Source organism: Piliocolobus tephrosceles, chromosome 6, assembly GCF_002776525.5.
Source record: "Piliocolobus tephrosceles isolate RC106 chromosome 6, ASM277652v3, whole genome shotgun sequence".
NCBI classification, from domain to species: Eukaryota; Metazoa; Chordata; class Mammalia; order Primates; family Cercopithecidae; genus Piliocolobus; species Piliocolobus tephrosceles.
In genome coordinates, this window is record NC_045439.1 from 144,132,640 (window position 1) to 144,145,573 (window position 12,934).

The window sequence follows — 12,934 nt, forward strand, 5'->3', positions numbered from 1 at the left end:
CATTTTTTACCCTATAACATAATAACTATTTACTTACTATGTTTATTGTCTGTCTCCTGCTAGAATACAGGTTCCATAAGCACAGACATTTTTGTCCAGTTCTGTGTTCTTGGTATTTAGAACAGAACCTGGTACAAAACACGCTCTTGATAAAATTTTTTTAATGAATGAATACATTTAGAACTTGATCCCCATCTTTACATCTGGGAAACTATCCACAGTAGCATGATGGATGAAGGATCCCAACCTCTACCCCAGTGGTGTAACCAGTAGAGAAAACATCTCTGCTATGCATACCTTTAGCTTAGCAGTGCACACCTGACAACAAATTATAATGAACTATCTGTGTTTATAGTTGGGAAAAACTGCTGGAGTTTCCAACATGTTCTTTTGTATGGAAAGTAACACTGAAGGGCAATATCGCTTATGACATCTTTGTGGTATAGATGGTTTTTGAGAATGCTGTCTAATATTTATAACTTTCATTATATTTTATATTTTAAAATGTTTTGAGGGATTTTTTTGGTAACTTTTGATCTCTGAAAGACTGGCCAAGAATAGTACCTCAGCTTCCTTCCGTTTCGTGTTACTTGGTATTAACAGGAGCCAGTATTTTTAAGACTATGACATAACAAGTTAGGCACTTCCTTTGTAGCTTGGGGTGACTCAGGCAATTGTGAAGATGGGTCCTTAACGGCATGGGCCTCTGGGGTGGAGAAGCAAACTTTGATCCGGCAGAGACTTGCTTATCAAGAAAGTCAGGATTAAGAGAACTGACTCTACTTCATTGGTTGTGAAATGACAGAATCACAAAGATATAAAGTTAGGCACCGTTTGACAAAAACCAGGATGTGCAGTCAAGAAAGTTTGGCTAGCAGCAAGAAACTAGCTCAGGGATCATTTTTGAGAGCCAGTGGGTAGTGCCAGTGATTTCCAAAGGCAGATATGCCATGCTTTGCAGCTTCTTAGCTAGGAGACTGAGGGGTCAAGAGCAGAATCCAACTCTGAGAAGAACTACTTGGAAGAGCTAGGCTCTGGCTCTTTTGGGAGTTAGGTTAGCCCTGGAGTACCAGAAAGACAGCTTATCGGCACCCAGAAGGAAACACAGAAGCAAAGGCATAGTCCAATAGATGTATCAGTAATGGGGTAGGGGGTGTAGCAACTCAAGAGTTTTGTAGGCCTAGAAACTCCCCTTGAGGGGACTGGTTCTCTGGTTATTATGTATGTTTGCTTGCTTGTTTTGTTGGAGTGACAGAGGTTTGTGGGGTTAAGTGGTATACAAGTGAACCTTGGCACTGGGACTTAACCACTGTGTTTAGTATCAGAGAAAGTGACTTTATTTCAATCTATGGTAGCTTATGTAAGAGGGAGGTTGTAGGTTATTTATTTTCCTATCTTAGTGATGACCGATTCAAGAACTGGATGAAATAGAAGTTGGGGAATACCAGTAAGTTTAAGAGAAAAAGAAAAAGACTGAAGCAGAAGTGAGACGATTTCAAGTTTTTGCTAAGCTGATGCACAAAGATACAAATTTTAAGGTAGAATACTTATAATTTATTAATTTATGATTTATATACTAAATTTATTTATTTACCACAGTTGTGATAAAATAGTTGGATAAAATATTGTGATAAAATAATTGGATAAAGTATTGTGATAAAATAATTGAATATATAAGTGAATTTTAAATATTCTGTGATAAAATAATTGAATACATGAAATGAATTATAAAATTAACCATACATTAAAAGAATTAAACTATTGCGCAAAATTTCCTTTTCTTTTCCTTTATCTTTAACAGATTTCTTCAGAATCTATATTTTTAAACATCATATCTTTGTTAGCCATTAACATTCAGTTACTTCTTTTTTCTGTGAATCATTATTTTTTCTCTTTATCAGGAAGATTCTGATCACTTTCATAGTTTCAGTTATGCTAGTAACACTGATTTATTTTCTTTGAAGCTTACATTAACTTGATTTCTACAGAAAGAGAGTATTTCTAATAAACTTCCCTATTAGAGTTGTTCACACTCCGATAGAGCTGTATTTTCCTTCAAGACTCCTTTTGACCTCTCAGACTAGAATCACGCAGGCCCTCCTGTCTGCCCCTATTATTTTACTACTAGAATTCTTAAAGGGCCCTGAACTTACTTACTTCACATGTAATACGTTACAACATTTTGCATAATAGAGGCTTACTGTTTTAAATACTGCTGAAAGCATATATTTTTAAGGTTTCCTACCCTGTAGGACTCTAAACGTTCTGCAAAGTTCAAAGTGTGGAGCATGTAAACATATACATAAAGTCTTAGTTTCTGAGGAAATGTTAAGGACCACTTTGCCATTAATAAATCTCAGTATGAATTTTTTTAATCAAATCGAACTGTAGATGGCTGAATTTCTTGCTCTTTTGAAGATGTCATCTAGCTCAACAGTCTGTGATTCCCCGAGAGACCCTTTTATATGTTTTTAACTCTGATGACTTAGTTGCCTGGGCAGTTGTTCTATCAGTGAATTGATGCCAAGGGCACTTGTCTGGTTAAGTGACAAGATTCAGTCATTTAAACCTCTATCACAAAAGACAATTACGTTGAATGTTTTCTCATGTTAAGTCAATTTCATGTGAAATAAATTATATTTGAGTTTTTTAATATAATGAGAGCTTAGACATAATTTTAATAATAAACCCTGTCAAAGTCTATTGGGTTTTTTTTGTGAATGATTTACAATTAAATATAGGTCGCTTAGTTCATGGGGGTTGGAAGTGGTCCAACTTATTTTTTTCTCCTCACAGAATGAGAGCACAAAGATACTACTACTAATATTTGTAAGAGGAGGTAGGCGGCTGAATCATGACCTAATTAACTTTTTAACATTTTTTTCTAGACAAAAGCTGACCGTATGTCCTATCATCAATGGGGAAGACCACCTTCGTTTGTTGAACTTTCAACACAATTTTATAACTCGGATACAAAATATTTCTAATCTACAGAAGTTAATATCCTTGGATTTATATGATAACCAGATTGAAGAAATCAGTGGGCTTTCTACTCTAAGATGCCTTCGTGTCCTTCTGTTGGGGAAAAACAGGTATTCTTTGTAGAGCAGTGTTTGTTTGTAACCTAATGTTATGTGTAGGATTAATGTGGAGATGACAGAATTGAATAATACTTAAGAAACGAATAAGCTAAAAATTTTAAAAAATTATTTGAATTATTTGAGTGGACTAAGATCCAGTCATAATTCGTTTCATGAGATTCAGTTTGACAATTTGTCACACCAAGTAAGTATTTTACTTCCATTGCTTTTCAGTGCCATATCTTATAGGGAAGTAAATAGCAGACTTTGGCCTTGATTTTGTTTCCTTAGAACTTACTTTAAACACGTGTATTCACTTTAGGCTTATGTATTTCACTTGTGACTCTTCCCAGTGTTTGACTAAGGGTAGACACTCGATACTTTGTGATTATCAAATCACGAATTGATTCTTTTTCAGACGGTAGTTTCAGTTCGTATCTAACATTACATCCTATATGAACTTCCCCAGTTCCTTTTATACAACTCTATTATGTAGTGCAACTATACAGTTCTTGACTTATTTCTTTGAGATTCATTCATTACTTTTCATTCTATTTTACTGAATAGCTTTTGCAATGCCTACAAAGAAGGGCTTTATAGTAAAATCCAAAAATGATTTTTATATTATCAAATGAAGAAGTTTAGATATAGTATCATAACCCGGCTAGGTTCTCCTCCCCCATCTTTCCCTGCCTTCCACCCTAGCATGGATCTTGGATTACTCCTTGCAGGGAAAAAAAGTAGTATCTTTTCCTCACCCGTCTCAAGGTTCATAGCTGACACTCTATAACAAAGATTAACAAGAGAAAAGCATTAACAATTTATTTAATACAACTTTTACATGACACAAGAGCCCTCATAAATGAATATCCTCCAAAACAGGGAAGACTGTGTATTTTTATGCTTAGGTTTGGTAGCAAGTGGACAGTATGATTGGACAAAAGGAGGTATGAGCTAATGGTAATAAACTGGGGGAACTTAGCAAGGTCTATTTGTTCAGATTCTTCTTGGTGTCTCTGTGTCTTCATTCCCTTTTTTGGGGTATATTATGTATTTTACTTCCATTGCTTCCTTCCATGAGGGTCATAAGACCCTCATTCCAGAGGACTCCTGCCCTATACCCACAAAGGGAAGGGATAGATCAGATACTTCTGTCTATCTGGAAGATAGATCAGAGAATTTTTTATGGCCTCAGGGGAGAAAGGTGAGAGAAGCTCACAGAGCGAGCTTAGGAAAGGTATCTTAAATTTAAGGTAGGGTAGGTAGATCAGAGAATTACTTTTGTGGCCTTAGGGAAGAAAGGTGGGAGAAGGTCAGAGAGTGAGCTTCCTCCTTTTTTTTTTTTTGAGATGGAGTCTCGCACTGTCACCAGGCTGGAGGACAGTGGCGCCATATTGGCTCACTGCAATCTCTGCCTCCCGGGTTCAAGTGATTCTCCTGCCTCAGCCTCCTGAATAGCGAGTATCTGGGACTATAGGCGTGTGCCACCACGCCCAGCTAATTTTTGTATATTTAGTAGAGACAAGGTTTCATCGTGTTGGCCAGAATGGTCTTGATTTCTTGACCTTGTGATCTGCCTGCCTTGGCCTCCCAAAGTGCTGGGATTACAGGCGTGAGCCACCACGCCCAGCCTGAGCTTCCTCCTTATATGATTTTCTCAATTTCCTTCAGCTTAAATTACTCAGTATGCCACTGTGCCATAGTTTGGGGTGTTGTGTACTGAGCCTTGGCTGTCTTTATTCTCACTACCCAGTGATAATATAAGATACTTTTCCCAATATCATGTCCCAGAGTTCTAGTCTCTTGTTTGTTCTCCATAGTTTCTATGAAGGCTCCTATCAGTGTAGTTTATTACTCACAATTAGTTCAAGTGTTAAGCTAAGCATTATGTAGTCTGAGCAAATTTGGAGCATATCTTAGTCTGTTTATGTTACTATTAGGCAACCCATTGGGGGCCAAATTTTAACATGATGTTCAGTGGGGTCAGATACTCAAACCATAGCAGGGAGATTATAGAATCATAGAGTATTAGAGTTTGAAGTGACCTCAGAGAGTAGCTTCCTCTTTTTACAGATGGAGAAATGGAAAGGCAAAGTGACTTTTGCAAAGTTAGATATATACAAAGTCTATAAAATAAGGGTATGCCACCAGAGCAGTTCACTGAGTAAGGTGAGAAGGGAAGTTCACTTTTCATACATTTAAGGCATTCCCTAGTCTCCCTATTCTCTTGCCCAGAGATTTCTTTACTAGTTTCTGATCCTCAGAGTTACTGATTTCTTTGCCTCGCTTATAATTATTCTTTAATACCATTGTCATTATTCCCTCCTTTTAGTCCTTGAGTTAATATTTTTAGTGATATTTAAAATCACTTTCTCTCGTATTTGAGCGCTGTTCCTGGTTCCTACCATTTTAAGTCATCTTTCCATCTGTTCTATCTTCCTATTTGTACTTTTCCGCTTCTCTGGCTTCTTAGAATTAACCCTTTAAGTTGCCGTTTTTGATAACTTGTGCCTTGAAGCTACCAGTCTATCTGAGCTTCTGACTTTATTTAAGGTCTTTTTGTTCTTTCAACTCTAAGAGATTTAATGCCTTTCTACTATATCATTATGTTAGTGAAGTAAAAGCAATCTAATGCTGTCTCTTCTTCCTCTTTCTACTCTTCCATCTTTTTTATTTGTTATTTGTTTGGTTTTAATCTTATTTTATTTTTCACATAAAGGAGTAGCTATTGAACAGTTCTAGAACTATTAGTGTTCTTGGATCAAAAAGAAAATGAGTCAGAAGAAAACTTTCCATATTTTCCCCTATTGCATGTTTTTGAAGTGTCAGTAAAATGCAAGTCTGATCCCTAAAACAAATGCCAAGTGCTCTCCAGCCACCTGACTTTGTCACAGCAAGGGGCCTTTGAGCTGTGAAGATGGAAATCTATCCTGGGTTAGTACTTTGTGAACATTAGGCAAACCTGGCTGAGGATGCTGATAAAGAGGGAAATACATCTGCTACCCTGTCTCTTCATGCGTTTGTGTTAGATGATTTGTTGCTTCCTGCTGGTCAACTTCAGAAAGCTTTCTCCTTTCCACATTACTCTGCATTGTCTTTTGGTCCAAGGCAGTAGAACCATATATGGAAATCCAGGGCAATCACATGCCTCTGGGTTCAGGCAACTCCAACAAAGATTTCTAATCTAAAGCTAAGAAAGAACCTTGCTCAGGTTCTGTATGTGAGGTTTCCGTTGATACTAAAGAACTCCCAACCCCACATTGCTGTCAAAGTTCTTGTTCTCTAATTGTTCTGCCTTCAGTATCTCCTGCTTATCCTCTCCAGGTCCTCTGCCACCCTTGTCATTACAGGCGAATGCAGAGAACTTCTCTGCATTTTCTTCTGATCACCCAGGATTAGAGATCAAAACTCTCTGTTAGAACCTGGGATTCTCTGTTTCTTTCCTTTTGATTCCTTGAAGTTTCCCACTTAAGGATTTGTTTCTGACACCTGAAAAGCTGAGCCTTCTTATAGGTCCTGTATGAGGTCTTTATCCTGGCATCGATAACATAATGTGGCCTGCAGAGACAGGGTTTGATATATCCCTAGAGGTCTCAGGTGATGGGTGGGGGTGGGCCTCATCTTTTTCTAGTTTCAGTTTCTATTCAATGGAAGAGCTTCTTTTTTAAATAAATATTTCAGGTCACATTGGTGTTAATGTAAAAATGGTCAAATTTGGGGGCACTGGCTAGGATTCTGCAAATTCCTCACCTCAATACATAATCTGACCAGTGGGGGCCTTCTAGGTCAAGTGATGCCTTCGTTTACTTCTGAATTCTTTAGAACTGGGTATGTTTTTAGGTCATTTCAGGTGTTTGGGGGTGGGAAGAGAATTTATGGCAAAGGCAACTCATGAGAACAAGAGAGCAAGATGTTTGTTTGGTCTTGGGTTTAACTGATTAAACGTCTTGTCTGTTTTTCTTCCTGTTCACCTGGGTGATCCAAATCTGATATGAGAGTCATAAAGCAGCTATGTGTCAAAGCTAAACTAATACCAGAAGTCATGTTAGAGCCCAGTGGGTTCTTCTTGCCTGCTGCACAGAAAAGCCAATATACTGAGACAGCAGTTGTTGCAACTGAGTAAGAATTTAATAATCACAAGGCAGTCAAGTGAGCAGGATGGAGGAGGAGATATTTCTCAAATCTGCCTCCCTAAGAATTTGGAGACTAGGATTGTCACGGCTTGTTTGGCAGGCAGGAGGCTAGGGAATATGGGTTGCTTATTGGTTGGATTGCGGGTGGAATCACAGGAGTGTTGAATCTGTCTTCTCGCACTGAGTCAGTTCCTGAGTAGAAATCACCAGTCTGGGTGGTATCAGTTGGTCTACCAGAATCTGAAAATATATCTGAAAAATATCTCAAACACCAGTCTTAGGTTTCATTAACAATGTTATCTATAGGGGAAATTGGGGAAGTCACAGATCTTATTACCATTGGCTCTGTGATTCCTGAGCAGTAAGCAATTACAAAAAGGCAGCTTAGAAAACAATGACTGGTTATCATTTAATTATGCCTCAGTCTTAGCAGAATTCAGGCTCCTAACATAATTCTAACCTTGTGGTTGGTCTTTCATTAGTTTTATGAAGATGTTTTTGGTTCTTGAACAAAAATGAGGTTAGTTTCAGGAAGGGACTATTATGATCCTTGGTTTAAAGTTAAACTGTAAACTAAATTTTTTCCCATAGTTAGCTTGGCCTATGTGCAGGAATGAGCAAAGACAGTTAGCTTGTATGACTGGAAGCAAGATGGAGTCAGTTATGTTAGATTTCTCAATTTTGCAAAGGTAGTTGCAGTCACAACAGATAGGGAGTGACTATGTGAGGCCCTGGTGGAATTCTGAGGGAATACATACTGCACATGATGGTTTCTCTGATTGAAGGGCCTTAAAGGTGCTCAGGATTTCTGATAAAGACAGAAACAGACTACATTGGTTCTTCAAATCAGAGAATGTTGGGCTGATATAATCTCCATTATCCCTGATGTATAATTTTCAAAGTGTTAAAAATATAATTCTCAGACAAATAGTAATCACAGGCCAGCATTTTAATTAATTCAATAATGTGGGAACCAGCAGGATGACAAAGCTGGTTCAAAGGAGAGTAAGAGAAACTAATAAACAGTGTTTTTACAGGCACTCCGGGTGATTCTGATAAATCCAGAAATTTGAGAACCACTGTTTTAGGGAATGTGAACTTGGAAGTATAAAGGAATGGAATAAAAGGCTTCTCTAATAGCTATGAGGTCAGGTTACTCTTAGAATGCCTGACTCTCTCCTAAGCTGTATGATGAGGGTATTATAATTTTCTGCAACTGTTTTAGGTATTTCAGAAGCAAAGCAGGCAGAGGAAAAACTGTGTTGGAAGTTGTACCTGGGCCGGGCGCGGTGGCTCATGCCTAGAATCCCAGCACTTTGGGAGGGCGAGGTGGGTGGACCACCAGGTCAAGAGATCAAGACCATCCTGGCCAACATGGTGAAACCCCGTCTCTACTAAAAATACAACAATTAGCTGGGCATAGTGGTGCACATGTGTGGTCATAGCTTCTCGGGAGGCTGCAGCAGGAGAATCACTTTAACCCGGGAGGTGGAGGTTGCAGTGAGCCGAGATTGTGCCACTACACTCCAGCCTGGTGACAGAGCGAGATTCCATCTCAAAAAAGAAAAAAAAAAAAAAAAAAAAAAGAAAGTTGTACCTGTTTTCCTATTTGGTTGGGCTATTAATTTAGCTATTTGAGAGATTTAAATTCTAGACAGGATAGTATCAAATGCCTGGCAGTAGGTGAAGGCTAGTGAAAGAGTCCAGTGAGTCTGGAAGAATGCTGATGGTTTGGACGAAGTGAGGTAGGAGTGTTCGGGGGTAGGATACAGATTCTGTCAGGGTGATGATGTGAGAGGAGACTGATGAGGAGGTGGTGGTCATAAGGCAGTGTGGTGTGTGTGTGTGTGATAAGGGAGTGAGGAAGATCTACAGCTACACAGTGATGATACATGGTGAGCATATGAGAAATATTTTTATAAATTAAATTGGATTGAATTGGCTTGTAATATAATTCTTGATTTGGCAATGATATAAGATAACTGAGATCAAGTGCAGACAGAAATTAATTAAGTTTAAGTCTGCATTATGTTTACATGGTAATGATCAGTATGTATGTGTATACATACACACTATATATATCTCACATATATACACACTATGTATAGATAACATATATATTATTCAGTGGATGATCCAAGTTCTGAAAACACTTAGAGAGGTGGAAATGGTTCTTTGAGGCAGTAAACAAGGACAACAAAAATCGATGGTGATAAATATATAGTGAAAAGATGGGTTGTATGAACTTCATTTTTTGTTCTTTTTTTTTTTTGCCATTGCTCTCATCTGGCATATCAAAAATTTTATTTTTTTTATTTATTTTTTTTTTTTGAGACGGAGTCTCGCTCTGTCGCCCAGGCTGGAGTGCAGTGGCCTGATCTCAGCTCACTGCAAGCTCTGCCTCCCGGGTTCACGCCATTCTCCTGCCTCAGCCTCCCGAGTAGCTGGGACTACAGGCGCCCGCCAACACGCCCGGCTAATTTTTTGTATTTTAGTAGAGACGGGGTTTCACTGTGTTAGCCAGGATGGTCTCGATCTCCTGACCTCGTGATCCACCCGTCTCGGCCTCCCAAAGTGCTGGGATTACAGGCTTGAGCCACCGCGCCCGGCCCAAAAATTTTAAATAAATATAAGCATTTTACAAACTGAGCAGGTCCCAGTAGAAAGCATTTAGGTGGTATGCAATTTGTCTCTGTCATAAAGAATCCTATTATGAATACCCTTGTGCATACAACTTATTCATTTACTTAGTATGTTCATTCATTCGCTAAACAAATATTTATTGGGTACCTACTTGGCACTAGGCACTGTTGTAAGTGCTGGGGATAGAGTAGAGAACATGTCAGAATGTCCTCTTAAAGCTCACATTTTGATTTGGCAAGAGAGTTTTTTTTAAATGTAAACACAAAATAATATAATTTTAGGCTATGATCAATTCTGTGAAGTCAAAGCAGAGAAAGGAAACAGTGTAATGGGGACAGGAAGGGAAAACTATTTTAAATAGGGTCATCTGGAAGCAACTTTGAAGAGTTGTTTGATCTGAGACCTGAATAAAGTGAAGTTTTGAGGGAAGAACATTAGGGGAGTAGGAACAGCAAGAATAAATACCCTAAGGTGGAAATGTACTTGTCAGGTTAGAGGTACAGCAAGAATGCGGAGCAGAGTGAGTGAGTGAGCCTGTGGTAGGAGATAAGGCTGGTGGAAGAGTCAGCAGCCAGGTTAGTGCCTTGTAGGCAGAAGTAAGGAGTTTAGATTATATTCTAATGTGAAGAACTGCCTTGAATAAGTGCATTGACTTAAGGTTCTTAGACATAGGATTGCTCTTTTCTAATGATGACATTTAAACTCTCTTTCTCTTGAGTGGTATCGCATTTTTAAAATTTATAATAAATCAGAGGAAAATATATTATTGTTGAATATATATAACTATATATGTAGATAGAGTAAATTAAAATGAGTTACACCTTTACGCCTTAGCATACTTTGATTTACAGATAGATGTGATACATCCATATTTCTATTCTACTTATTCTGGTTTTCAGAATCAAGAAAATCTCAAATCTGGAGAATCTAAAAAGCTTAGATGTCTTGGATCTTCATGGAAATCAGGTATTGTAAAGCCCTTTCATTTCTCTCTTTTTTGAAAAAAAGTTCAGGAAAATGGTATAAAAGTTTTAAGAATCATACTTGCATTGAATTTTTCAAGAGTTTCTTTATTGATTCACTGAAATTTCTAAGGTATCAAGGTTATTTATAGAAGATTTGGTAACTCCTCAGCAGTAAATGACAGATACAGCTTATAAAACATTTGGAATTCTTATAGTTATGACAATTTTGTTTATTAACTTATTTTTAAAGTACACATTTTGCAACCTCAATCCAAGACCTAGAATATTACTGACTTTCGTCTACTTAGGTATTTCTTTTTTTATTCCATCTCCTTACTTCTGCATCACAGGTAACCACTATTCTAGATTTCATGTTTTTCATTCCTTTGTGGGTTTTTCAGTTGGTTTTGTCACATATAGGTGTGTCTAAATAATATATTCTTTAGTAGTATTGTCTCTTAACTTAAAAAAGGTATACTATATGTTGTCATCTAGTGTTTGCTTTTTGAATACAGCATTATATTACTGAGCTTTAACTATTTCAAGTAGCTATAGTTTTATTTATAGTTGTATGTTCCATGGTAAGACTATACAAAACCTTTTGGCTCCAGTGTCTTATTGATAGACATTTGGGTTGTTTCCTGTTTTTGTTGTTGTTGTCATTTGTTTTATCTTGTTATTTTGCCATTATGAACAGTACTTCTACGAACTTTCTTGTACATGTCTCCTCTTCTACATGTTCCATATGTACTCTAGAGTATATAGGAGTGAAACTGATGAGTCATAGGCTATTTAAATGTTTAACTTTAGAAGATAATGCCAAATTGCTTTCCAGAGGGATTGTACCAGTTGGTACTCATACCACTAATACATAATCCTGTTGCTTCCTATTCTTTTCAACATTTGGACTTGTCAGACTTCTTAATTTTTTTCTGATTGAATTGGTATAAAGTGGTATCACGTTGTGGTTTTGATTTATATTTTCCTGATTACTATATAATCTAGGCTCCCAATTATGTTCAATTTGTCTACTCCTGTATCTGTCTGAATTTCTGTATCTATTTTTTATGTTCCCTCTCTTTATTCTTCGCTGTCAGATCATATTGGCTATTTTTCAGTCCTTTGCTCATCCATTTAAATTTTTGTCTTTGAAATGTATTATTTATGGCCGAGATGGGTGGATCACGAAGTCAGGAGATCGAGACCGTCCTGGCTAACACGGTCACGGTGAAACCCCATCTCTACTAAAAAATACAAAAAAAAAGCCAAAAAATTAGCTGGGCGTGGTGGCGGGTGCCTATAGTCCCATCTGCTCGGGAGGCTGAGGCAGGAGAATGGCTTGAACCCGGGAGGCAGAGCTTGCAGTGAGCCGAGATCGCGCCACTGCACACCAGCCTGGGCGACAGAGCGAGACTCCATCTTGAAAAAAAAAAGAAAAGAAAAAAGAAATGTAATATTTATAAATAGTTACATGAGCTACATACTCATGCGGAATGTAAAGTCTCTTCTGCAGTGATAAGCCTACATCCTGGGATGATCTGGGAATCCCTGCCTGTTGATGAACAAGATCTTTCACAGCTGCTTACAGTTGGTCAGGTGCAAACCTCAGTGTGATCCGTCTAGGCTTTCTAACAGCTGTTAGTTCCGGTAGTTTTGGTGAAAAGCTAACGTAATTAATAAAAACCTTGATAGATTTAATAGGCCACGTCTATTAGGTTCGAATCTAGTTCCAGCCTCATGTATTTGTGTGTGCATGTAGTGAGTGGGAGGAGTGATGGTGGCCTGGGAATTGTATGGCTCTGCAGATTAGTTACTGTCTGTCCAATAGAGGGGAAGTTATCTGGTTAGATGGTGGTGGAAGGGGAAGAGGAATTAGAGTATTGACAGTAAAAGAATATCATATGCAAAGGCACTGAGATGGAAAACAACACAATAAGTATTTACCACCAGAGAACAGAGCATGTGTGGAAGGATGTTGAGAGAAGAGACTAGAAAGGTAGGCAACGACTAGATTGTGGAGGGCTTTGTATGCCAGGCAAATGAATTGGTGTTTTATCCTCTATTTTAAAAACTGTTTATAAATGAAACATTTTATGATAGCAGTATTTTTCTT

At 37.9% G+C, this 12,934-nt stretch overlaps 1 protein-coding gene across 5 annotated transcripts in view; it reads left to right on the top strand.

Annotated features, from left to right (window-relative positions):
- Positions 1-12,934, top strand: part of LRRC49 (leucine rich repeat containing 49) — a 204,209-nt gene that overhangs the window by 48,421 nt on the left and 142,854 nt on the right. For 4 of the 5 annotated variants that reach the window (XM_023220694.1, XM_023220692.2, XM_023220695.1 and 1 more), the window contains 2 exons: positions 2,889-3,092; positions 10,756-10,822. In XM_023220694.1, the coding sequence (XP_023076462.1) occupies positions 2,889-3,092; positions 10,756-10,822 (271 nt within the window). Of the gene's footprint in view, positions 1-2,888; positions 3,093-7,519; positions 7,593-10,755; positions 10,823-12,934 lie in introns of all 5 variants that reach the window. The other variant, XM_026455432.1, reaches the window with a different exon arrangement.